The sequence below is a fragment of the Lingula anatina genome, chromosome 9 (assembly GCF_051362555.1).
Source record: "Lingula anatina isolate TDL-2025a chromosome 9, LinAna3.0, whole genome shotgun sequence".
NCBI lineage: Eukaryota > Metazoa > Brachiopoda > Lingulata > Lingulida > Lingulidae > Lingula > Lingula anatina.
In genome coordinates, this window is record NC_141775.1 from 11,335,842 (window position 1) to 11,363,045 (window position 27,204).

Here is a 27,204-nt window from a genome sequence, read left to right on the forward strand (position 1 = left end):
ATGCGAGTTTAAAGGCTGGTCCAATGACATAGCTGTAATGTTGCCCTTCTCGTCAGCAGAGTCAAACGTCACATTTAAAAACTCTTTTTGCGCCACCTGTCACAACGTGACGGCGCGCGAGGCATGGAAGCCCAAGATTGCGTGTCACAAGTCACAAATCGAGGTTTTCAAAGATGTTGCGACCGTTACCGGGGTTTTGGAGAAGATCCATTTGACACCAGATTGCATGCTTTTTTTTGGTGCGCCGGACCAACACCCAGGACGCCCTTGCATAGGCCCTGAAGCGGGACACGAACCCCAAAGCGGCACCAACAATGGAAGGTGCCAATTCACTTTTGACGCCGAATCTGTACGTCTTTGTAATTCTGGACCCGTGTCAGTGACGTATTTTGAAGGGCCTCATGGCCACTCTTATGGTCGGAATCTATTCTGTTGGCTTTGCCATGTGCCTCCAAATACTACCCCAAGCATCCAGCGCTGTAATGAAAACGGTAAGTCTTCTTAGTTTCAAAATCTAAATTTTTGCCATGATCAACTCGAGTTATAAGTTATATAAGTCATAATCAAACACAGAGTGGAAATTCACCTATTCCTGTATCCCATTATTCGTCAATTCAATAAAAATTTATTCCCGAACTGCTGTATGCATTATTAATGTTTATAATTTGTGTTACAATACAATCGATTGTTTACACGTTATGCAAAACGTACTGTATATTTGTTAGTTATGTTCGTTCGAATCGTGCAGAGAACATTAATAAGAAAGATGCGTTGGATATCTTCCACGGTATGATATAACTAGCTTTTATAATTCTTTAAAATAAATAAATAAATAAATTTACAATAAAAAATACATTCGCACATAAAATTACTAGATAAAAATCAGATTGTATATTTTACTGGTTCAGTAACCATTAGAATTATTTTATTAACGTTAAAATACAATTTCTTGGCATGTTAGCATCTTCAACTTATTCATAAAAATTTTAATAATATTAACGAGGTTTTATTTTGATTGGGTATTAAGGAAGGTGGGTACGTTGCGATGTATTTCCTTATCCGCTTAGATAATGCAGAAATAAACATTGTCCCGTTATGAAATTATGCTGTCACATAAAAAGCCCTTACATTGAGGTAAATAAACTATTGTTGCGAGCTTATAAATTCAACAGCGTTTTTTTTTTTGGAGGGGGGTGTTGAAATTTATGTTTTCAATTTCAAACAGATCTTCCTCGGGAATCCTTATTCGTCTGAACAGCCAGTTAAACACCGCTCAACACCGTTTACACGCCCATTTAATTACTTCAATCATCACTCCCTGGTGCCTGAGAAGTTTCTTGGTTTAATCAGTAAACATGCCGGGTTTTGCCTTTGTTTGATGTAACATCGCAACTGAAAGTTAATATACCAATGCAAAAGATCTCAAACGTAAAAGAGGTAAGGCAAACTCGGGGAACAGATTGTATTCCATACCCTTGCCGTCAATCATGCCAATACATTGCCATGATGATATTTGACTTAAGCCAAGCACCATCTTACACCAATAGAAAACAGTTAAACTGATGATAAATGAGACTAGAGTTTAAAAGCAGAAACGCGTGTGAGGTAAATGACACAAATAGGCGATTTTTGGCCCTAAGTGTTTAATTTTACTGCAATAGTATCTATATAAGTATTTTACATCAAAGAAACGGGAAAAGGGTTATTCTGACCAATTTATGCCTTTTTAACTTTTCGATCTCTTTTGAAGGAACCTAGATTAAGAAAAAAGACGTTGATGTATTTCGAAAAAAGGATTCTTGTTATTGAATAAGCGGAGATTGGCCTGGTCTGGAAAAAGATAATACAAAGTAATTACTTTTCTTCCGTATTGCACTTCCTATGTTTTGATTTAATATAATTAAATTTTATATTGTAAATTCTACTTTTTTTGTTGTATCTAATTATTGATTGACTTTGAACGGCAGGTGAGATATCGAGTAAGGCATTTGAACCTCGGGGCCTTTCCGCTTTGATTGATTATCAACGAGAAGCACGATGCCAAGAAAGTTGGGATCACGTAAGCACGTACAATTACTAGGCTAAAACCTCTTGGGCATCTTTTACACAATGGTGTTACTTTGAACTTTTCTAAAAAAATAACTTGCAAAACTGACAAAATTGTTCAAATGAATCTTCTGGAGAATTTAATTCTGTTCAGTTATGTGAAATAAATATTAAGTATAAAAGTGTAATCTTTATTTTGATAGAGTGGCTGCAAGATCACGTCCAGAGAATTTTTTATTTATATACATTACTTTTTTATGAACATTTTAAACTTAATGAAATAATGGCCAAGATGACGGTGTAATATGTTTGTGATAATGAAACTGAATAAGTAACGAACAAAATGTTGCAGTGTCCGTAATTGTTTTCGGCACGAAATAATCATTCAAAAAAATATAAAAATGAGGAAAGACAAATAAATACTGCGTTTCTTTTTACTTACACTGTATCTTGAATAAAGAAACCGTTGCAAAGTCGGTGTAGAGATTACACTATTACGTAAGGACATACGACACGTTTAGCTGCGAGGAACACAGTGATATAACGATACATGGTGCCATTTGTTTTCCCGTCTCATCGTGCATGTTTCTGAGAAATTTTGATTGAATCAAATGCACAAGACTACGATCGATTTTTCTCTATGTCACCAAACTGTAACTACGACAGATGGTCTAGATGCACACAAAAATGTATAGTTGGCAAACAGTAAAAATGTTCGGAGATTTAAAACAACTTGCATCGGCCGGGAATCGAACCCGGGCCGCCCGCGTGGCAGGCGAGCATTCTACCACTGAACCACCGATGCGTGATAATTTCCCATGCATTTACTTAGATGGTCCTCCTGACCCCCTCCCCCCCCCCAACAGGGGGTGGAGAAAAGAGGATATATAATGCCAATAAAATCATCAGGATGTTCGCAAATTTGCAACCATAATAAAGATTGCATAAGGTATATTTTCTTTTTGACTGAGATACCAAAACGTCTTACATGTAAAGTTACTATCTACATCTTGTTTGTTACCTAAAGATAAAGTAATTTACATAATTAACTATACCTTCTACTACTACTCACAGATGTGCGTGACGAGTTAAATGACTGACTTAAAGACGATAGCACTGTATATATTCTCTTTTTTCCACCCCTTAGAAACACTCCTCAGTTTTGTCATAAAATTTGATTTCCAATGTCAGCATTCTCTCTATATTAAGCGGCGCTTTTAGTGCCCAGTTTTCCAAATATGCGCTAACACACACACACACATAGACACACAAACACACTTTTGAAACGACCGGAAAATATCATTTCTTAGTTGAACAATCCTATTGTAATTTGTGCAAGGGATTTATCAGTGGCAACTTAAAAGGGTAGCATAAGTTACTTATAGTAACTTATAGTAACTGGCTCGCGCTGCCAGTAATTACGCCGCGGGATATTCAGTGCACAGACCGTGATCATAAGACATACCGAAAATAGAAAATAGAAAATAGACATTGCATGTGAACGAAGCCTAAGTGTCTAACAAATGGCTCCTTTCTTGGCGTAGATTCTACCGTGCTATTCATACAATTTTTAATTTGATTTATTTCACACTTAAAGTGTGAATTATAGTCTATGAAATATATAATAAAATATATTTTTAAAAATATTATAAATACACGGATGGCTCAAAAAGGTGAAAACACTTATTTGCACATTACGGTCAATATAGGTATGAACTGGTGACTATAGCAACAATAATAGATTAAGACTAGTAATAGTAGTAAAAAAATTAGTAAAACATAAAAAGTCTTGCCTCTTAACTTTTGAGGACATAAAAATAAAATTGAAAAATTATAATACAAAATCATGTCAGGAAAATCGGGGATATGTAGGGCCTAAAAGGAGATTATCAAAATGCAAAAGTCGCCACACTCCGGCATTTTGAAGCGTCAGGGGGCAAGCCGTGGAGCAGACGGGCTTGAGTCAGGGCTATATACATGCATGTAGTTTGGGCGTGGGGGCCCCAAGGACAGAAAATTCAAGATTAGGTCTCATATTTTAAATGAAATGTTTACATGAAAACACAAGCTTAAAAATGTTGGAAACGTGGCATTATAGAGAGGTAGGCCTACGAGTGTTGTAAACGTAGGCCTAAGCATTTGGCAGAAAATGATCGTGACCATAGCCATTTGAACAAAGCAAATGTTTACCTTTCAGAACACAGTTTGGGCATTAATATTATTGTTGTATTCCCATAATTTAAAGTGTTTGTTGTAGGTGTATTAATATTGACATGTGCATGTTTCGTCGGAGACAAAACAGCTCGTAGGCAAACCGACAACAATTTACTTATTTACTCCGGGTCATAAGTTTTTATTATTTATTTATTTATTTATTTATTTATTTATTTATTTATTTATTTATTGTATCATGTTCCAAATATATTGTAGTGATTCAGTCATGGTAAATTATAGCTGACGTAACCTGGAGGTCTTTTAAAATAAACTTTATAAACTGTATCTCAGGGCTCTTTGCGTCATGACTAAAACATAGGTGACTTCCGGAAAAAAAAGGTTGTTCTGGTCCAAGCACTTGTCGACTGAAACATATATAGTGTTTTTATGTGTAGTTTGACATTTCTTACATAATTTTTGCACCACGAATAAAAAATATTTCATTTAAGTTTTGGGTGTATTGAAGTGTTGAATGCCACAGCAAGGAGAATGCTGCATTGATTGCTATAACATCCTGTGGCGAATCTATAAACCACAAAATGTGATCCTTACAATATTAATTGAACAATGCAGTCTTCACGTAAAAAGGAGCTGCTTACTTTTCCGGTCACCACTTCTCTACCCTAAAGCGTGGTGTTTTTAATAGGTAGGCCCCTATAATATTAATTTATTGAAGCATGGCTAGTAAATGCATTTTGGGAATATTGACGGATCCACTTTTTAATTCAGCTAAAATCAAGAAGCACTCCAAAGCTACTGTATCACGGCAACGTCAGCTGACCTGACATTCGCATTCATTTACTCGTACCAAAAATATAATATCCTCCCAGGGCTAGATGTATGTTCTTAAAGTCATTGTGTTTAAAGGTACGGTCTACTCGTTTACGGGATTTACAGTACCAATTTTTTCCTTCGGAAAAAAAGGCACTTTTCCTTACACAGGAATCATTGCTCAACCTGTTCCTGCACTCGGAGTCTATGCTTAATTCCATTTTGAATTAATCATTTAGTTCTAATTAGAACTAACAGCTTTTTGGCACTTTATTTTGACCGATTTGAAGTTTTTAGGATAAGAATTGAGACTGATAGTTGTGCAAGAAATGTACACATAGAAAATATTATAAAATACGCTCAGTATATCAATATTAATCTAACCGGTGCTGCGACTATTGCGGTCGGTATTATTGACAATAGTTCAGCAATTACAAAAGTCAGTACTGAAATAGTATCATACAGTATGATTTAAACCTGACAAATAGGCCCCACTAAAATGTGGAGTACAGAATTTTTATACTTAAATTAATATCAGTAGGCCTTCTCCGTTTTACTACCCGAAGTACCGATACGTTTAGAACCAACTTCCCCACTGGAAACTTGCCTTTCTTGTAAAGGGATTTCTAAATAGGCCTACATTTATTAGTTATTTTTTTAATATTTATGTACAAGTGTATGTCTTGTTAACCGTTTTTTAGCATAGCCTACGTATTTATTATGTTATAACTGCAATAAATAAATAAATATTCAAGTTATAAGAAATATTACAAGGTCCAAATTCTCATTTTTTACAATGCAGATACTATTACAGCGATGAATGAGCGATTTTCTTCTCATTTTCTACAGTGTCTTTAAGTTGATCGCTCATCGATCGAAGGTTTTCGTGAATTGTTCCGGCAATTTGTAGATGGCGCTGCCGTATGATGAACACGTGTGAGTTCAACTTTTTCACAGCTGCTGTGACTGGCAAGCTTTTGCTTCCGCCTAGGACTTGCGTCGTGAGGTATCAAAGGTGAGCTCTCTGCAAGTGACCCTGACCTTGAGCCTCGTCGTTCGGTACGTGACTTTGAACCCCGCCTACTGAGATGTCTGTCACCGCAGTCAGATTGCAAACTAGACTTGTTACTTAAACTTTTCGGATCTTTGCTGCTAACTGTTGAAGATGGATGTTGTTGATCTGTTTTCCCCTGCAGGTTGTTTTGTTTTTGAGTGTCCAGAGCCGCCAAAGTAAAACTTGAAAACTGTGACGTCATGTGTAGACCTGAAAGCAGTTTCTATGACATTACCGAATGTATTATAATCTTCACAGACATTTAAGCGTAATCGGTTTTAGTGGCAACCCCAGAATCCAATAACTCCCACCCCACCCGTAATTTACTTTTATTTTTCAAAAAGGCAATCTTTTTTTTATTTTGCTTTATTTCCTGAATCCACCTTCCACCCCTCGCCTGGTTTTACTCTCTTTCAGAGGCCCTTCTAGCGCTTAAAAAATTAGATGTTCACCTTGCATTGGCGATATGGCAATTGATGTTCTACTGATGTCAAAATAAATTAGCATTTCAGTCTAAAAGTTAGGACCAATTGTCAGGCTAAACTCTTTTGTAAAACAGAAACCAGGGCCCCGCATCGCGCATTGCGACCGAGCGCAAACTTCTTGATTCCATAACTCGCCCATACTCGCCCCATATAATACATTGTAGCCTCTATATGATATCACTATTCGCAATACGCGATGCTTTCGAGTTAAGGGGCCCAGTTCTTTCCTACTTACTGCCCTCACTGCGTTCTTTCACGTCCGACACAAGGATGGCGCCTACTTTCTTGCGCCACTTCTTCGCATGTTTGGTTGCCGCCGCCAAGCCGGTCTTGGTAGTCTTCTTCGCTCCATGAATCACCCTGCAGCAGATGTATTACTTTGTTCATTTAGAGGAATGAATTTTACAGTCAATGACTGATGAAACCTCTATGTCAAAGAGTCAAACAGAGCAAGTAAATGGGCCAAACAGCACAACTAATGGAAAGTTACGGCTAGCAACAAGAGAGATTAGTTATCATTCTTTTATGAGGAGGTAATGGAAAATCTGTATTAATGGAAGTCGTGAACTTTGGTCCACTAAGACACCATCACCAATTACGCAATTACATTACTATGATTGATGGCTTATTTTGCTAAGTTATCGAAAAATGAAATAATAATAGATATTACGTAAGAGCGGTAGACATCACACCATTACCAAATTAGGTAATTTTATTAAATTGACGGGAAGCTTAGAATAAAAAGTTGTTGAAACCAAAGAATATCTGTGATGATTCATGATATTTCCTATCTACAAATATGTTATAATTTAATTGTGAGATTTTATTTATTATATTTTATTTTATTTTATTTATTATTTATTATTTTATTTGAGAATATATTTGCCAACCTTTTTGGGGGTGTCGCACAGCAGAAACATAGGAGGAAATCAAGAACAATCACTGGCAGTAAAACCAATACGGCTAACCCACAGATGACGACAGCAATCACTGCCAACACGGCTAACCCAGAGATGACGACAGCAATCACTGGCAGTAAAACCAATGCGGCTAAAAGCATTGCTCTAGGTAAAAAGTGAGAGAAACGGCACGAAGGTGAACGTTAGAGAAACAGCAAGTAGGAGAAAGGAAGTAGGAGTTTCCAATTATTTTCACCATCATGAATTGAGTGAGTTAAATGAAGTACATGAAAATAGAAACATAAATGCTTGAGTTGACAACAAAAATAATTGCTGTTCACAAATGCGTTTATTTAACTTACCTGATGCGTTAGAGAGTATAGATTACATTTTTGAGTTGTTGAATGATTTTATTTACAGTTATCCGCAGTTTATTTTGTTTGTTACTATGGAAGTGGTGTGACGTCACAATCTGCCAATGACGTCACGTGCACTAGTATGTATAGTGTCATGATGCGTGTAACGTAGACCGAATAATGGACTCAATAGGGACAATAGTTTTTTGAATGAGTATTGATTTTTTTCTTTGTTACGTAATTTTGGCGTTGTTTACGTATAGCACGTTTTTGGGCCATCGCATGTCTTCAACACATCACCGACGTCACGTATCCTAGGAGTTTGTTTTTGTTTTTTTTTTTTTTTTGCTTTTTGTTCATAATCCCCGAAGAAGGCCCAGGGGCCGAAAGCTCGGATTGTATTTAACAGCTTTATTGAAGATCTTTCTAGGTGCATCAATACATATACGTCTATTATTACCAAGATCTATACGGTGAATCAACATGAATCCTCAAGGTGCCATTTGTTGTACCGTATCATCGTGCATGCTTTTGAGAAATGTTGATTTAATCAAATGCACAAGACTAGGGTCGATATTTCTCTATGTCAATAAACTGTAACTACGACAGACGTTCTAGATGCACACAAAAATGTATAGTTGGCAAACAGTATAAATGTTCGCAGATTTAAAACAATTTGCATCGGCCGGGAATCGAACCCGGGCCGCCCGCGTGGCAGGCGAGCATTCTACCACTGAACCACCGATGCGTGACATCAATCCGTGCATTTACTTAGATGGGACTCCAGACACCCTCCCCCCCCCCTCAACCCCACCCACCACCAGCCAATAAAATTATCATTATGTTCGTAAATGTGCTGACATACTTAAGGTTGCAAAAGTTATTTTTTCTTCTTTGACTTTGACACCAGTACCTCTTACATGAAAAGTAACAATCTACATCTTGTCTGTTTCCGAAAGGTAAAGTAATTTACATAATTAGCTATACCTTCTGCTATTCACGTTGCGGGCGAGTTAAATAAGTGACTCAAAGACGATGGTATTATAAGCACTCTTTTTGAGTTGATGTGTAGAAAATGCAAACTTTGCAAATATCCATTTCGATTTTGGCACATCTTTCATTAATAAAGGAAACACTTTGCCATGATTCGGCCATATTGGTGGCAAAGGTACCGGTATTCAGATTGGCTTGGTCTTATGCAGGCCTACCCAACTACCAGACGCGGCACCTACGGATCCTGAATAAACCGGTATATCAGACCACACTACCCGTTTTCAAGGTGTGTGTCAGATCGCATTTCGGAGTATCATACCCCATCACAAATTTTGTAGGCCTTCCTGTCATCCGGGTATCGCTTAGGATCATCGCTATCACATCGCGCGCCAGGCAAAATGGGTGAAGTGGCTGATACCCCGTATTGCGATCTGACACACACCTTGAAAACGGGTAATGTGGTCTGATATACCGGTTTATTCAGGATCCGTAGGTGCCGCGTCTGGTAGTTGGGTAGGCCTATTATGTGGACCAATGCCTTGGGTACAGATTCAGAGCACACGATGGATCACCCAGTATTATGGCACAGTATATCTATTTTCATCACGCGGTCCAGCACGATACCGATAAAACTAACAAAATGTAGAAGAATAGTTCATAGATAGCCTATACAAGAAGTTAACGAAAAACAATGTGATTGCTGTCGTTTAGGATAAAATGCAGACAAAATAAGAGTTACCAGAGGTATAGGAAAGGCAAGACTTTGAAAAGCACCACTAAGGGTGAGTCAAAGCAGACAAAACGGAGGAAAAACGAGCAAAATTGGAGACGTTTTGGGGAAAACGCACCAAGGGGCTTAAGGGCGAGTCGAAATGTAAAGAGGAATAATTTATTAGTGTTTCCATATATTGTATATGCAGTTTTCACTTCACAATGCTTATCACACTCTTGAAACCCTCATTCCTTGGCAAACAATGAACGATTGCATTTAGTCGACTAAATCCCGAATAGCTAATGCTGTTTCTTCTAGCCACACTTCATATATCCGACATTTTATTTCCTAACTGCCCCGCACAAAAACGAAGTAGATACTCCAGCGCAGTAGACTACTGCAATCATACTGCAAACATGCTTCAAATCTGCTTCGATGTGGGAGCTAATTAGCATATTTGAAACATGCTTCTATCATGCTGCTAATCTACTGCATTTATGCTCCTCCTCTGTACAAACCTATGCAATTTTTGAAGTAGAATTGCAGTAGGGTATACTGCATTTCTACTGCAAATATGCTCCACACCTCTACTGCGTTAATGCTTCTTTGCTACTTCGATACTACTGCATTTTCATGATCATGACGTATTATCTATCAGGTAGGTGCGTGGTTTGGCTTTTATTTTGATCACCGCGTATGCTGTACTGCGTCATCAAAATATTACAGGAGCGGATCCAGAGATATTTTCTGACAGTATTCCAAATGATCTTTGTTGATCCATCCTCCATTTTTGATGGTCTTCCAACAGAAAAAAATAGATACCCATCAATATTAACTTAAAAATCTGACCGTCTTCCAGAAGACCCAGAAGACGGTCTCAATCCGCCCCTGAATATGCACTCAACTTCTAACCTTAGCAAACGAAAACATGTCATTAATTATTATAACCGTTTGTAAGAGTTTCTTCCTTATATTGCCGTTTATAAACTCAAGTTTTCATATAAAAAAACCGCAGTGACGTCATAAAACCAATATTTCGTTTATGTATTTAGGCAAAGACAACGGTGTTACAGTATAGCTTGTTCTGCAGCAGAATGTGATTATAACACCAACCCCGAGTAAGTACCCAGAAATGTGAGACAATGAATAAAACTGATTACAACATATATTAGTGAACAAAGAATTGGATTTATTAGTAAAAATTATGATTTTGCCCACAAAACATGAAAAAACTTACATCGTCAACGAGATTTGCTTTTTGCTCGATACGAAGACACATTGGGTTTGTTTTCTCCTAGTTTTACAATAACGCTTTTTTTCTGTTTCAGCTGCGGTTGTTGCGAAGGGTTTGTCAGAGACGATTTTAACCAATGTGTACGACAACCATAAGTCATCGAGAGTGAGACACCTAGATGTATGGCTAAGGAACAAACAAGACGCATCAATAAGCTTGGTTATATAACAAATTCATTAAGATTGGCGGTTAAAATGTCACACTGTGTCTTGCATATATGAAATCGCAGTATTTGTCGTAATACTATATTTCAAAAATTGGTGCTTTTAATGAATAATTCTCGACAACGACACAACAACAATCCAAACAAAATCCCAGCGACCGAGATCACGATATTACGCATTCCAGGCTTTCAAAAGAGCTTCTTTGTTCGCCGTCACCCACTGCTCCAAGGTCGCCATCTTTGGGTTTAGACGCTTACATTCTTCTGGATTCCTGTCGATTCCACATTGGTAGAACCGAAACATGTTGGCCAACAGAACGGCACCGGGAAAACCAAACCCAGCCATCTGTTCAGCTGTCATCTACAAGATAAATAAATGAAAGAATGGATGCATATGTAAATAAATGGGATAGAATAAACAAGGCAGAAAAGCTGTCAAATGTACAGACAAAAAGCTGAAAATGACAATGCACAAAATAGGCTACTGTCAATTCTGATGCAAAAGTATATAATGCTTAACTGCAAATTCAACATCAAATTTTAATTATGCTCAACAGGTAATACCCATGCCTACCCAACTACCAGACTTGGCACATAAGGATCCTGAATTAACCGGTATATCGGTCCACACTACCCGTTTTACTCTTTTATTCTTCCACTTATCATGTTTACGTGCTGAAAGTGCACGGCGACGGCGACGACAGACGCAGGTGATGGCAATATGTACAGACACATCTGTGTCTGTACATAAAAATAACAATTTGACAAAGGCTTTGTGAGTCTTCGTAACCCATCCCCCCCCCCCCCCCCCAGTTACATCCTGGCATGCCGAGGCCGACATATTGGCAAACTTTCACACCAAGGGGGATATTCATATAACTGCAGCTAAAATTGCTGCATCCAACCTTTTCACCAAATGCATAAAGGCAAGCTTTATTCTGTTAAATGAATGCGTTAGTATAACGTTTGTACAGTAATTATTTCAGTTGACTCTGTTTGCGAGCTTATCAGAATGACCTCTAGAAATGTAATATTGCAGCTAATAACCCTCGAGAAGGGCTGTTACCTTGGGATTAACGACAGTGACTCCCAGAATCTTGCTGAACATGTCGCAGTATTGGTCTATGGTGTATATCCAGCTGGCGAGCCCCAGAGACTTCCCGATCCACTCTCCGGGGTTGTTAAACAGCTGATGGACACACTCCCCTGCGTCTGTGCACACCATCATGTAGAATGGAACATCTCCCATTGGTAAACCTGAAGGGAAAATGAACTGAAAGATCTGGATTACTGGTTTACAGAAAAAGTGTGGCATAGAAGTTTAGTCTTTTACAAAAGGCCGCGCCACAAAGACTCTCAAACACGTGGTGCTTTTCTATTGAAAGATGTCGATTCTACCCCAGTACTTGGTACAGTATGAAATAAAAGTAGCACATTGAGTAATTTCATGCATTAAACGTGGAATGAGACAAAGGAACTGATTGCAATTTTAAAACCATGCGCACGGGCCAGCCATATATATATATATTATAAGTGAGATATTATATATCTCACTGTCATTTTAAGTATGCTTGGCATTTTATGTGTTTAAGACTTATCAGAATTAATGTTATTTTGTCACCAATATTATTATTTCTAAGAAAAGTGCATAAACAAAATAACAACCGATGGCCTCCACTGCCATTCTCTTTATAAATGCAACTGCGAATGCAAAGAACTCTTCTTATCGTTGACAGTGCCTTCCGTTAGTTGACGTCAATTTTGGTTAAATAACGTTTGAAGCAGCTGGCTTACCCAAAGCAAAATGTCCGTCCTGTGTCTTTTGGGGTTTCATCATACCGAAAAGGTTCTCGGCGTAGAAAGCATACCGCACAACCGTTTGGGGAATTCCTGTAAATAATAATAAAAAAGACTTAGACCGCATTCATATCGAGTTGAGACATGGATCTACAAAGTCACGAACTAAATATGGCGGACGTACATGAAAGGAAAACCGCCTAATCTTTTTTAAAATAGTCTCCCCGCCTCTCACACGCCTCCCCATGTGTCGTCCCAATGGAGCCGAGATTTAATGACTGTACCCCCGCAGGGGGCTAAATTAGCTATCAAGTTAGTTCTGTCTCTCAAGTCTATACGAAAACTACTGAACTAATACTGGCAACGGAAATCCACCAAGATAAAATAAAACAACGTCACTACTAGTAGAGAACGTACTAGAACCGGCGAGTGCTGGGTTCGGCTCTTTGGCAATAAGGCTGAAATTTGCTGTGTTGGGAATATCTTTTTAGAAAACAATACAAAAGTCAAACGCAAAACATATTGACAACGAATTGTCGTGCATTTGACTGTAATTCGATAGAACTTAACGGCAACCATCCAAAAAATATGCATGGATAAATTTGCCAATTTTTATTCGTTTGCGCATCGCAACCGCTAGACTGCTACATGTATTATATTTGATCCAAATCTCTCCAATTCGGTGAATCCTAGAGGATTTGACGCAAGGCGCGAGACGTAGCGACAAATAATGTATTCTGGTTCCCTGTTAGCCAGCTTTATTTCTTGAGATGCAGAAAACTAGAGCACACCCTGCAATGGTGTTGCAGCAAAAAAGAACCTTAGCCAAAAATCAGGTTTGTACTTTAAGATCAAACATTAGTTCTGCCTCGGATTAACATGAATTGATAACAGTCCACTAGAAAAAAAAACGTCCTGGTCTGATCCAACACTTCTTTTGTGGTATAAAAATAATCGCAGCATTTCATTACTGGAGATTTGGGTAAAAGTAGACTACATGTACAGTCCACAATTGACTACAGACTACCATACGGCCCCAGGCAACAAACAAAAATACGGGCCCTGGGAGCGATCTTTTCAGCAAGTTCTACATATTTCGCGCTTGTCAAGCTAGTCAAGTAAATCAGTTACTTTCTCTCAATGCCTTTATGTTCCTACTGAAAACCTTGTCTCGCTGCAAATGACATTACAGATACAGAGTAGCAAGATATGACGTTAGGTCAATGTTAACGTAACTTGTCGAATTCGGACCTTACCGTGCATGTAATGAGTCACGTCTTGCCAATGATCAATCAAACCGTGGACCAACAGCGGGCAAATAAGACTCCGTTCACATGAAAAATCTATTTTCTAAAAATCTATTTTCTATTCGCGGTATCTTGTGATCACTCCGAGCGCAGCCGAGAATTAATTACAGCTTTGGAAGTAACTGGCTCGCGCTGCCAGTAATTACGCCGCGGGGTATTCAGGGCAGAGACCGTGATCACAAGATACCACGAATAGAAAATAGATTTTTAGGAAATAGATTTTTCATGTGAATGAAGCCTAACACACACTCCTGTACCGTGGGCCGACGTCGGACCACTGCTGTCTTGCTATATTCATGTTCTATTATATGTAGCATCTTCGAAAAATTGTGTTTTCACCTTTTGCTTTTATATATTCCTCAACAGCCGCTTTCCCGTCAAAGTTTGCCAAGGGAATACCCTTTAGTTTCTCTGATGGCTCCATGCCGCTGTAAACAAGATGCTTCACACCACAGTCTGCGCATGCGTCGGCAATGTTTTTGCCCTGGTTACAAACAATAGATAGATATGGGCAGCGATTTTGTAAGTACTGGTAAGCATGTAAAACAGAATAACATATATTTCTAAACCAAATGGATAAGTAAACTTATTAATTTTCATATTTACAACAGGCCCGTAGCCAGCAATTTGAAAGGGGGGGGGGGTCTTTTTCTAAAAAATTGGACCTTTTACCATATAATCCCCATGTACCTAGGTCAAATTTTACCCAGAGTGGACCTTTTTCCAGCAAAAAGGGCGGTCTGACGTCATGTGCAATCTTTCTTAATGGATGCTAGAGTGTATTTAAATAATTAGCTGACGCCAGGGATGATAAGTTGAATCCTGTTGCTCATACCTGTTGAATTTCTTTTTCTTTATCATGGTACTCCCAGTAGTTGGTGACAGCAAAGCAGCCATAAGCACCGCTCAGAGCCGACTTCAGGGACGCCACGTCATCAATGTCTGCCTTGACGACCTCACAACCTGTAGTAAATGTGCGTCATGTGTGTGTGTGTGTGTGTGTGTGAGAGAGAGAGAGGGAGAGAGAGAGAGAGAGAGAGAGAGAGAGAGAGAGAAAGGGAGGGAGGGATAGAGATAGGGAGAGACAGAAACTGAGAGAGAAAGGATGGAGAGAGTGAGAAATAAAGGAAAGGAGGCAGATAGAGATCCAGAGAAGGACGAAAAGAGAGAGGGATGAGAGGAGGGGTGCGGAAGGTTACAGTAATCCACATATATATATTAATCTACATCAAAGCCATTACAGCAACTCGTGTTTGCCTAAAATCACTTAAAGAAAACTGGGTATAATTCAGTAGGTAGAACTTGCTTACATCATTACAGTGTAGTTGGTCAAGTTAAGACTGACCTATCTGACCCAGAGCCTTGGCTTTAGGGCTACCAGGGCTACGAGTGACCGCTCGCACTTTGTACTGGGGGTCCCCTGCCAGGTCCTTGGCGACAGGCCCCCCTTGGGCCCCAGTGGCGCCAAATACTACGACAATCTGGAATGTAAATGACATTATGACGTTAGTTATACTTGTACATTAAGGCCTTTTTTTTACATCGATTAATATTCTTTGAGAGGTTGGTGTGACGACCGATATGCCCGACAGGCCAGATATGCCCTACGACCAGAGAACAGGCCAGGTATGTCCGACAAAAAAGAGCCAGTTGTGTCCGACAGGCCAGATATGTCCGACAAAAAAGAGCCAGTTGTGTCCGACATATCTGGCCTTCTCTGGTCGTAGGACATGTCGGGTCGACACAGGGGGGCTTAGGGATATCGCTGGATGAAAAGGGCCTCACATAACTGTAACAGCATTAAACTTCTTTATTGGCTTTGACTTATTGCTACAAGTGTCATTGAAAATAAACAATAAAACTTAAATGAAATAGTAACTGCTTTTAAGTAATTAAAATTACATACACTTATTTCTGTACACTTCTTACTAAATGCAAACCAGAACTTTAAAACCTAAGCATAACTGTTAAGTAATTTTATACATTAGTAATAATATAGATTCTATTGTTTAATCTTACATGAACGTTTGTCCTCTTAAACCCCTTAAACTTGACGTCGGACTACAACCAAAGTCACTTGCCTGTTATAAAGCATAAGCCTTAATAAAACATTAATATTTAACAGATAAAAACTAACGCTACGGAGGCGATTGTGCTTGTTACGCCCTACCAATATATTCAAGTTTTAGAACACGTGTTTCAAAGCTCACCTTAAGTGCCTCTTTAAGTTTCTTTAAATGTAAATACTGACGTTAAGCTAAAAAAATGTCGGTAGATGAAATGTTAAACCTTAGATGTCATCCATGTTATGTACATCGATGTTCATGAAAGACACCAACAAAGTCAATCACAATATATAGGTTACGGTTGATTGGTTACTTGGCCTGTTACGTCCAGTCACTTGACCAGTTAATGACTTTAATTATTGCCAAACTCAAATAAGATTCCACTTCTCCGCCTTGATTAAGGACAAGCATACATGCAGTGTAATATTGGAATGTATCATATAGCCTTTAAAGGAGTTTAAAGTTAACAGGCCTACAATGTAGTTTGAGAGCACACGAGGCGACGCATGGCAGGCCGTCAGGTATTGAGACTATAGTACCAGGCCTACCCAACTACCAAACTCGGCACCGAATGATCCTGAATTCACCGGTAGATCAGACCACACTACCCGTTTTTAAGGTGTGTGTCAAATCGCATTACACAGTATCAGACGCGACACCGCTCTTGCCTAGTACGCGACGTGATAGTGACGATTCTCAGCGGGGTTGAAAAGCATTGCATCACCATTCAAAATTTGTTCAGGGTATGATACTATAGGCGGGACAGACGCTTAAGCCGGCCAAGCTGGCAGTAATCTAGTGAGACTCCACACAGGGATAGATCGATCTAAAAATCTATGGAAATGGGGCGTAAGGATTTATGCCTTAATTATCATCCAGATACCGAAAATGAGGTTTCTCCTGCCTCTAATTATTCAATAATGCTTCTACCTTTGTTCTAATTTAAAATAATAAAAGTCCCCTTGAAAATGTAAATTATCGAATGTATGTAAGGCAGTAAATAAAGAATTTTTGGCAAATAACGTGACAGATCGAGTGGTGCATCTCGCATCTCAATTCTCACAGCTGCCTGCAGTTGTCAAGTTGATGACCTAAGACTCCGTTCACATGAAAAATCTATTCTCTAAAATTCTATTTTCTATTCGCGGTATTTTGTGATCACTCCGAGCGCAGCCGAGAACTAATTGCAGCTTTGGAAGTAACTGGCTCGCGCTGCCAGTAATTACTCCGCGGGGTATTCAGGACAGAGACCGTGATCACAAGATACCGCGAATAGAAAATAGATTTTTAGAAAATAGATTTTTCATGTGAACGAAGCCTAATTCTTGGCTAGGGTCAGTTTGGGCGAAACATCGCATATTGATACAGACCCGTATGCAGGTAAAACGATTTGAAAAAAAAAACATTGGTTTGAAAAAGCGTTCTGCGAATAAAAATTGGTCTGGGTTGTACATCATCAATGTAATTTTAAAGTCAGGTCACCTGAAGGGGCAAAATGTCAGATTTTGTCGAAAAAAACCCTCTGAATTGGCCGGCTACAGGCTACACACACACACCCACACACACACAGAGATAAAGAGCATTCCAGTGGCGTTATTTATACACTCTGGGCATCATGTTACATTCTAAACATGTTAGAAAGTATTTTAAGTATTTCAGCTGCATAGTGTTTGAATTCTTTATATTCCAAACCATCGGGAGCATTTTGACTGCATTTGAGTTCGCTCCGTATATCATTCGAGGCACCTTCTTATATACTTCAGCCTGTATTCGGCCAGCATTCAAACCACACGCAAGGCATTTGAATTTCATTCGGAATATTCTGACTGCATTCTAACAATATTTGCAATATTCCTACAGTATTCCAACTACAATTTGAAATTCCCTCCCAATTATGGTACGAGTTTTTCAATTAATTCATTCCAGCTGGATCTGCTGGATTCCTGCTGGTTCCGAATAAGTGTGACGGGGCCCTTAAGTCACGTGCCAGTTCGAATATCCCTCGAATGCGATCAGAATGTTTCGAATATTGCCAATTCGGGACATCGTAATATCGATTCGTTTAATGGGACGCGATATCACGATAGCACGATGCGATAGCACGATAGCACGATGCGATATCACGATAGCACGATGCGATACCACGATAGCACGATGCTATACATGTACCACGATAGCACGATGCGATACCACGATACCACGATGCAGCCACCATAACAATGCCACTCCCTCTCTCTCTTATGGTGGCTGATTCGGGACATCGTAATATCGATTCGTTTAATGGGACGCGATATTGCGATATCACGATAGCACGATGCGATACCACGACAGCACGGTGCGATATCACGATAGCACGATGCGATACCACGATAGCACGATGCGATACCACGATAGCACGATGCGATAGCACGATGCGATATCACGATAGCACGATGCGATACCACGATAGCACGATGCGATACCACGATAGCACGATGCGATACCACGATAGCACGATGCGATACTACGATAGCACGATGCGATACCACGATAGCACGATGCGATAGCACGATGCGATACTACGATAGCACGATGCGATAGCACGATGCGATACTACGATAGCACGATGCGATATCACGATAGCACGTTGCGATACCACGATAGCACGATGCGATATCACGATAGCATGATGCGATACCACGATAGCACGATGCGATATCACGATAGCACGAAGCGATACCACGATGTCCCGAATCAGCCACCATACTCTCGTCCTCCATAACTCAGTTATCGTTGTACATATGTACTCTGTACTTACGCGAGCTGACTTGTCCGCCATCTTTGCATGAATGAGGCGACCCAAGCTGAGGTGAAGTGTGCCAAATGGGTTTACAAAACACTTGAATGCGCGCGTTAAGAAAAAAAACTACTCGCGCCTATTGTCGAACAGCGGCAAGCGTATTGTAGAAAACTGGTAGAGCTTACATGCAAAACAAATTGCATGAAGGGAAAAATGTATTTATGAAAGGAGTGCTTTTTGGTATAGATAAAGTACGAGGCGCTGAGCTTTACGAGAAATAGAGCAGATATTGGCGAGGCGAAGCCGAGTTATCGTTGTACATATGTACTCTGTACTTACGCGAGCTGACTTGTCCGCCATCTTTGCAAGAATGAGGCGACCCAAGCTGAGGTGAAGTGTGCCAAATGGGTTTACAAAACACTTGAATGCGCGCGTTAAGAAAGAAAACTACTCGCGCCTATTGTCGAACAGCGGCAAGCGTATTGTAGAAAACTGGTAGAGCTTACATGCAAAACAAATTGCATAAAGGGAAAAATGTATTTATGAAAGGAGTGCTTTTTTGTATAGATAAAGTACGAGGCGCTATTTCTCGTAAAGCTCAGCCCCGAGTGCTTTATCTGGCTTAAAGCACGAGTAATTAACCCTGTGCAATGGTGCGTGGAACGCATTCGTGGATGACGTGACTTAACACGAAATAAAGCACGGCGCGACCTATTGTCTTTTGACTTTAAATTACAGTTAAAGCTATCATCGCCATTTGCTTTCGGTAACGATGTTGCTTTACAGACCCAAAAATAGTGACAACGTCAGACGTCCTGGGCCGGCTTTCACGAAACGTTTCGCAATTTGCGCAATTGCGCAAAGTCCCTTTTTGCGAACAGACCCTTTCACGAACGTTTCGCAATGTAATTTTGCGCAAAATATTGCGCTATTTGTGCAAGATATTTGGTAAAGGTCGGACCCTGTCGCTAAGACTTTTCGCAAGCGTACTTTGGCGTTCGCGTAGCTTTTCTTGTCGTCCGAAACGAAAATAGGCGAATTTACATGTACCCGGTGTACGTAATTACTGTCTACAACCGAGCACAACCGACCACTACCGTCCACATGCACTAATTACCGTCCACACAACAGTCCACAAGCAATAAATACCGTCCACAAGCGTCCTCCCATATGAAAGAAGTGTAAAATCAGATAATAGTTAGAAATGTAACATAAGATGGTGCTTTATTGGAAAAAAAAACGTAATGAACGCGGGTCTGTAGACGTTTTCAAGACGGTGAACCAGACTCGATTGTCTCATTTGTTGCAATGAAAACCACGTAAAACGATGTTTACAGAAAGCGCAAATGAAAAAAAGGGAAAAAAACGTTCATAAGTATACAGTAAACATCGATATAGCCAGGTTGCCTTTAGATTCAACAAGCGTTCAACGGTACAGCCGAGCGTGCGGAGAACGGACTATCAGTCATTTTTGTCTATCAAAATCCATGGTTTTACCCTACTCCGTTTTTAGAATAATTGAATGAAGGACGGCCATAAGCATACAGAAAAATCAGATGTAAAATAAAACAATTGTTTATTGACAATTCACGCCCGACTATGCATACCAATAGCATTAGTCGGTGTTACTTTTCTGTCAAAACCTGGTTAATTTTCTAATATGTGAAAACTTTGGGACGGGAGGATATTGTTGAAATGTTGTTTATTAGCCAAAATATAACCAGAATTTTTGTAAGATGTTTTATTTAATAACTCTAGCATCACTTATGTTATTTATAGATCCAAATGTATACTATAGTGTTGGAATTTGATTAAATAGCAGTGCTCTCATATGGCAGTGTTATCTTGATGAAAGGAAGAAATTAGTAATAACAATATCAGTATTTAAATGAAAAGATGGGGACAGGTGTTCATAAGATCAAAGATAATGGGATAATTATAATGTTTGCAACCCAAGTGTCCGAATAAAAGCAAGTGCAAGTGTATCCATCACTCTAACCATGTCTGGAAAGCAAGGTGCACGGAGACTCGATCTCATATCAGGCGGTTGCGGGACGGCCATTTGCGAGCCCCAGGTGAATTCAGACGACACATGCATCCACGTCAACCATCACTTATTTTTAGTTTAAATAAGAAGCCTTTACTTTTTATGTATTTTTGAAATATTTTTATATATTGAGCATAATGTTGGTTTCCATACATAGTATTTCGGTATCTCAAAACGATAAGACTCGACAAGCAAAATTATAAAACGGATTTGTAAAAAATACTTTTCTCTCAAATGTTGAAAGTGATGATCTCAAAATGATGTTAGCACCTCGCAAATTTTTTTATTTTTTCTTGGCAAAATGATGACAGTGCCGATCTCAAAATAATGTTAGCACCTCCCCCCCCCCCCCCCCCCCAAAAAAAAAAAAATCTTATCAAAATGATACTTTCATCATTTTTGTAGGCCTACAAACGGCGTTCTATACATCCAGGGGTCCGGAGCACGAGTATTTGTTGTCTTATTTCTTGCCTCCGCGGCCAAAAGAGTTGGGTTTTGAGATTACAATATTTACTCCCGGGCACGACGTCGTGCGCTAACAGCGAAAAAAATTGCGAAAGGTTTCGAGAAAGCTACGCTAAAAAAATTAGCGCAATTGCGCAAACCATAGCGAATGCGCAAACTGCGAAACGTTTCGTGAAAGCCGGCCCTGATCTATTTTCCCCCTTTCCCTGAGAGTAATAAGTCGGGTGGTTAACAGTCCGTATCAATGGCAAAAAATGATCAGTTATCTAAGTTTTAATTTGGACTTAATAATCTACATTAAAGCACTCTCCTGTCAAAAGACAATAGATCGCGCCGTGCTTTATTTCGTGTAAAGTCACGTCATCCACGAATGCGTTCCACGCACCAATGCACAGGGTTGATTACTCGTGCTTTAAGCCAGATAAAGCACTCGGCGCTGAGCTTTACGAGAAATAGAGCAGATAATTGGCGAGGCGAAGCCGTACTTTATCTATACCTTAAACATATCCAGAGTAGTCCAAAGCATAATCAAAGTAATGGCAAAGCTGAGAAAAGTGTTGAGATTGTCAAAAGAATGTTAAAGAAGATCAATGAATCTGGTAAAGATCCATATTTAGCACTGTTGATTAATAGAACTACACCTTTGTCTGGTGAAAATAGTCCTTCAGAAATAATGATGGGAAGGAAAGTTAGAAATAGATTGCCAGATGTATAGATGTAATACAAAAATGTATAGTTGGCAAACAGTAACAGTAATCGAAGATTTAAAACAACTTGCATCGGCCGGGAATCGAACCCGGGCCGCCCGCGTGGCAGGCGAGCATTCTACCACTGAACCACCGATGCGTGATAATGTACCACACCTACTATCTTCTCTCCCCCTCAACCCCCCCCTCCCCCAGCAAATAAAGTCATGATGTTCGCATATTTGCTTCCATATTAAAGATTTCAGAAGGTATTTTTTTCTTCTTTGACTGTGCTACAAAACGTCTTACATGAAAAGTGACATTCGACATCTTGTTTGTTAAGAAAAGATAAAGTAATTCACATAATTAGCTATACCTTCTACTACTCACTGATGTGCGTGTCGAGTATAATAACTGACTCAAAGACGATGGTAATATATATCATCTTTTTCTCCCCCCCCCCCCCCCCCCCCTTAGAAACACTCCTCAGTTCTTCCAACAAATTTTGTTCCTGTAAACATGCTATTTTAGGACTTCTTTTGTAATAGGACCGTGAATTTTTTTTGAAATTTTGAGAACATGTCCAAAAAGAATGCATGTACAACGTCATATGTTACTGAAAAACAGAAGCAAATAAAGTTGAACTACTAACATGTACAAAGCCAAGCTTATCTGCAAACAAATAGATAAATATGTATATCTACCCTAAAATTAGAATGGATTTATTAAGAGATGCGCTGTTTATACTACACTTTTTTTTCTTGGTTCTTTGTCGCAGTGTCCGTGATTGTTTCTTGGCAGAAAATAATCATTCCAAAAATATAAAAATGAGCAAATACAAAAATAGCCTTACTTTTTATTTACACTGTATCCTGAAACAATACAGTTGCTAACTGTGTGTAGAGATGGCATTATTACGTAAGGACATGCGACAAGAGCAGTTGTGACGTCACAATGAGATAACGTTATGGCGCCATTAGTTGTCCCGTCTTGGCGTGCATGCTTATGACAAATTTTGGTTTAATCAGATGCACGAGACTAAGATCGATTCTTCTTTATGTCACAAAACTGTCATCGCAGCAGATGGTCAAAAAGTCATGCTATAAATATACCCACTAAACTATATATATATATATATAGTTATAGTATGCGGAGGGTCAAAATAAGTTGCATCGGCCGGGAATCGAACCCGGGCCGCCCGCGTGGCAGGCGAGCATTCTACCACTGAACCACCGATGCTCCCTGTATATAACACTAGCTGGAATAATGCTCCAGCCGCCCCCCCCCCCCCCACGCCCGCCAGCCAAGAAAAAAAAAATAAATAAAAGCCGAGACGTCCGTAAACTTTGCTAACATGGCAAGCATTACCTAGCGTATTTTTTCGTATTTTTGCGTATTTTTTGGATACCAATACGGCTTACTTAAAATGTGAAAACGTGGGTCGTTTAGTTCTTTAAAATGCAGTAATTTACATAATTAGTTACACTGTGGATCTCCTACTGTGCATGTACTAACGGTTGTGCGTGACCAGTTAAATAACCAACGGAAAGAGTATGACATATTATCTTGACCTCAGTCCTTCTGAAATCACTCTTCCTTACTATCATATAGTTTTTTTTTTTTTTTTTTTTTTTTTTTTTTTTGCAATTGTCGCTATATGCAGTGGCAATTTTAGGGACTCGTTGTCCGCATACTGGATATAAAAATTAACATATAAACACACTTGCCATGCATTTTTGGGGTTTAGAAACTCACCAAGCACGACATTTCATTCAGGCAATTTTGAGTATTTTACTTTGTAATGACCTGGTAAGATATTGCTGCACGTTATAATTTTGAATTTCCGATTTCAGGCAATTTTGTGCATTTTACTTTGTAATGACCTGGTAAGAAATTGCTGCACGTTAATATTTTGAATTTCCGATAAGCACAAATAGAATACTACGCCAAATGTTATTGAAAAAAACGAAGCAAAAAGGGATTGAATAACCTACATGCACGAAACCAAGTTTCTTTGCAAACAAATATCTAAATATTTAGGTCTACCCTAAAATTTGAATGGATCTATCCCTACAAGGTACGCGGTTTAAACCATACCTCACTTTTAAAGGTTCTTTGTAACAGGTAGGTCTGTAACTGTTTTCGGGCACAATAAAAAATATTAAAATGAACAAATATAAATCCAGCACTTTTTTCTTTTTACAATATATATATCCTGAAATAAAGCTGCTGCTAACTTGGTATGGAGATGGCATCATTACATAAACACGTGCGACAAGAGTAATAATGACGGCATAAAGTTGATTCTTGTCTCCATGTTGTCCCCCTAGCCGCGCATGCTTTTGACAATCTTTTGCTTGAGTAAGATGGATGAGGCTTTGGAAATTCCACGCAAGGTATGCACACATAAAACAAAAACAAAAAAAAATTCTAGATTTGCCTAATAGTAACAGTAAACGAAGGTTTGAACTAAAATTGCATCGGCCGGGAATCGAACCCGGGCCGCCCGCGTGGCAGGCGAGCATTCTACCACTGAACCACCGATGCTTGGAGACACTTTTGACCTTTATCTAAATGGGGCTCGCCACCCCCCCCCCCCTCCTTCTCCCTACACCTTCCCCCAGCCAAGAAATTCATCATGATTATCGCAAACCTTGCTCACTTATTAAAGATTACATAAGGTATGCTTTCTCATTCGACTGTGATACTAAGAAGCCTTATTCTTGTTTGTTTCCGTTAAGTAATTTACATAATCACATATATCTCCTGCTACTCACCGTTGTGCGTGACGAATTCAATAACTGACACAAGGATAATAATAATAAATACTCTTCTCTTTCTCCACAACTCTAAAATTACTCCTCAATTCTCTCATATGGTTTTTTGAGAATTTTTTATTCACTTCTTATTCAGCAACAATTTAGTGCCCTCTTGTCCGAATACTAATTGTTGAAAAAATATATCTAAAATATATCAAAAATATATCTTGCAAAAACAAGACATAAACCTAATATTCCTTTGTTGGATTTTTACAATTTTTTTCCAATTTGAAAGAAACTATTGCAATTTGAGCGAATCATTTATAATCCCATTCAGCTGCTTTTACCCTAAAAAATTCTACCCACGAAACTCAGTAATGAAAAAAAAAAAAAAAAAAGAAAAGGAAAATTCAGACCAAGAACAAGATATTTCAACGTCTTGAGGACACATCAAAATATATATGATTTTCTCAAATTACAATAGTATCTAGTACAATCTAGGCCTTTATGCCGACACTGTGCAAAACATTTAATTCTGGTATTAGACAAATATTTGTACGGAATGTTGTCATTTAGACGCTTCCATGTACACGAAATTTTGGAAGAGTGTACCTATTATTTTAGTAATTGTGCGGGGTTTACTTTGTAATGGTCATATAAGAATAATGACACACGGATTTATTTTGAATTTTTGATTAACTCAACTAGAATGCTACACGAAATGTTACTGAAAAAAATCAAACATAACTGAACTACCAACTTGCACAATATCAATTGAGTTTCCGTATGAAATAAATCAATAAATATGTCGATTTTCCCTATATATTAGTTGATTTATTACGAAGCACGCTATTTATACTTTACCTTATTTTCCAATGTTCTTTGTCGAAGGTGTCCATGACTGTTTCGAGCACAAAATTTTCATACGCAAAACCTCAAAATAAGCGCTTTTCTGTTTGTTTACTCTGCATCCTAACTTACCGTTGCTAACGTGCAGATATAGAAATATATATATTGATGCACCTTGAAAGATACACATTATAATTGTTAAATACGATCCGAGCTTTCGGCCCCTGGGGGATTATGAACAAAGAGTAAATATATATATATATTGATGCACCTTGAAAGATACACATTATAATTGTTAAATACGATCCGAGCTTTCGGCCCCTGGGGGATTATGAACAAAAAGTAAAAAAAAAAAAAAACTCCTAGGATACGTGACGTCGGAGGGCCTTCAGTAGTGACAGTGTGAAGTATTTACCACAGTAGGTACCTTTGTTTATGGCCAGGTTGGTGGATGAGTGGACTTTTCAAGATTTTATCACTGAAATTGGCAGAGTTGACCATGAGTGTATTGGCTACAATCCTGTGCCGTCACTTTGGTTTTAATGTTTCTTTATTATGGAGTTATGCCCCCTAATTACACATTTTCATTAAACAAAAAAACTATTTTGCTTTATCAACGATAAAATCTGAACTAAGCCCTTTTAAAAAATTGCTAGCAAGGTCTTGGAGTACTAATTGCTGCCATTAATTCGGCGTTGCCTGAAAGCTGTTACGTAGTCCATTAAAGATATTGTAACCATTTATTATCATCCAGATACCGAAAATGAGTTTTGTCCTGCATCTTATGTGTTCGATAATGCATCTGTCTTTATTCTAATTTAAAACAATGAAAAAAAACCTCGAAAATATAAAAATAATTATATTTTTAGTTGCAATGTGTAAGCATGGAAAACTCGAAGCTTTAATCCTCAGTTTAACACTTTTCTATTTTGAGTTGAGATAGCAATCGGTATGGGGCGTACGTAACCTCATCCCTGAACAAGATTTTATCACAAAATTGGCAGAGTTGACCATGAGTGTATAGTCTACAATCCCGTGTCGTCATTTTGGTTTAAATGTTTCTTTATTACGGAGTTATGAGCCCCTAATTACAATTTTCCATAAAACAAAGACTTTATTTGCTTAATCAACGATGGAATCTGAACTAAGCCCTTTTAAAAAATCGCTAGCAAGGTTTTGGAGCACTAAATGATGTCATTAAATCGACGTTGACTGAAAGCTGTTACATAGTCCATTAAGGATATTGTAACCCTTTATTTCAGATACCGAAAATGAATTTTTTGCTGCATCAAATTTGTTGAATAATACATCAATCTTTGTGCTGATTTAAAACAATGAAAAAACCCTCGAAAATATAAAATATCGGCGTTTATACATGTATTTTTGTTGCAATACATAAGCTTAGGCAATTCAAAGCTTTAAGCGTCAATTTAACACCTTTCTATTTTCAGGTGAGATAGCA

At 38.7% G+C, this 27,204-nt stretch overlaps 2 protein-coding genes and 5 non-coding genes across 7 annotated transcripts; all 7 read right to left on the reverse strand.

Annotated features, from left to right (window-relative positions):
* Positions 1-2,780: 2,780 nt before the first annotated feature.
* Positions 2,781-2,851, reverse strand: Trnag-gcc (transfer RNA glycine (anticodon GCC)). The gene has a single exon. It is a non-coding gene; the product is annotated as a tRNA-Gly (tRNA).
* A 2,959-nt stretch (positions 2,852-5,810) lies between these two features.
* LOC147759911 (uncharacterized) lies at positions 5,811-7,630 on the reverse strand. Its single transcript, XM_086995933.1, has 3 exons — positions 7,461-7,630; positions 6,806-6,930; positions 5,811-6,295 (listed from the first exon to the last, which is right to left on the reverse strand). The coding sequence occupies exons 1-3, from the start codon at positions 7,628-7,630 to the stop codon at positions 5,886-5,888; spliced, it is 705 nt and encodes a 234-aa protein (XP_086852059.1). The 3' UTR covers positions 5,811-5,885.
* Positions 7,631-8,502: 872 nt separating this feature from the next.
* On the reverse strand, positions 8,503-8,573 carry Trnag-gcc (transfer RNA glycine (anticodon GCC)). The gene has a single exon. It is a non-coding gene; the product is annotated as a tRNA-Gly (tRNA).
* Positions 8,574-10,698: 2,125 nt separating this feature from the next.
* LOC106173211 (nmrA-like family domain-containing protein 1) lies at positions 10,699-19,070 on the reverse strand. Its single transcript, XM_086996274.1, has 7 exons — positions 18,955-19,070; positions 15,437-15,572; positions 14,927-15,054; positions 14,431-14,575; positions 12,782-12,877; positions 12,054-12,244; positions 10,699-11,348 (listed from the first exon to the last, which is right to left on the reverse strand). Exons 1-7 carry the CDS (start codon positions 18,973-18,975, stop codon positions 11,160-11,162), a joined length of 906 nt encoding a protein of 301 aa, XP_086852400.1. The 5' UTR covers positions 18,976-19,070; the 3' UTR covers positions 10,699-11,159.
* A 3,153-nt stretch (positions 19,071-22,223) lies between these two features.
* Positions 22,224-22,294, reverse strand: Trnag-gcc (transfer RNA glycine (anticodon GCC)). Its single transcript has one exon. It is a non-coding gene; the product is annotated as a tRNA-Gly (tRNA).
* Positions 22,295-23,302: 1,008 nt separating this feature from the next.
* Positions 23,303-23,373, reverse strand: Trnag-gcc (transfer RNA glycine (anticodon GCC)). Its single transcript has one exon. It is a non-coding gene; the product is annotated as a tRNA-Gly (tRNA).
* Positions 23,374-24,610: 1,237 nt separating this feature from the next.
* On the reverse strand, positions 24,611-24,681 carry Trnag-gcc (transfer RNA glycine (anticodon GCC)). Its single transcript has one exon. It is a non-coding gene; the product is annotated as a tRNA-Gly (tRNA).
* Positions 24,682-27,204: the final 2,523 nt, after the last annotated feature.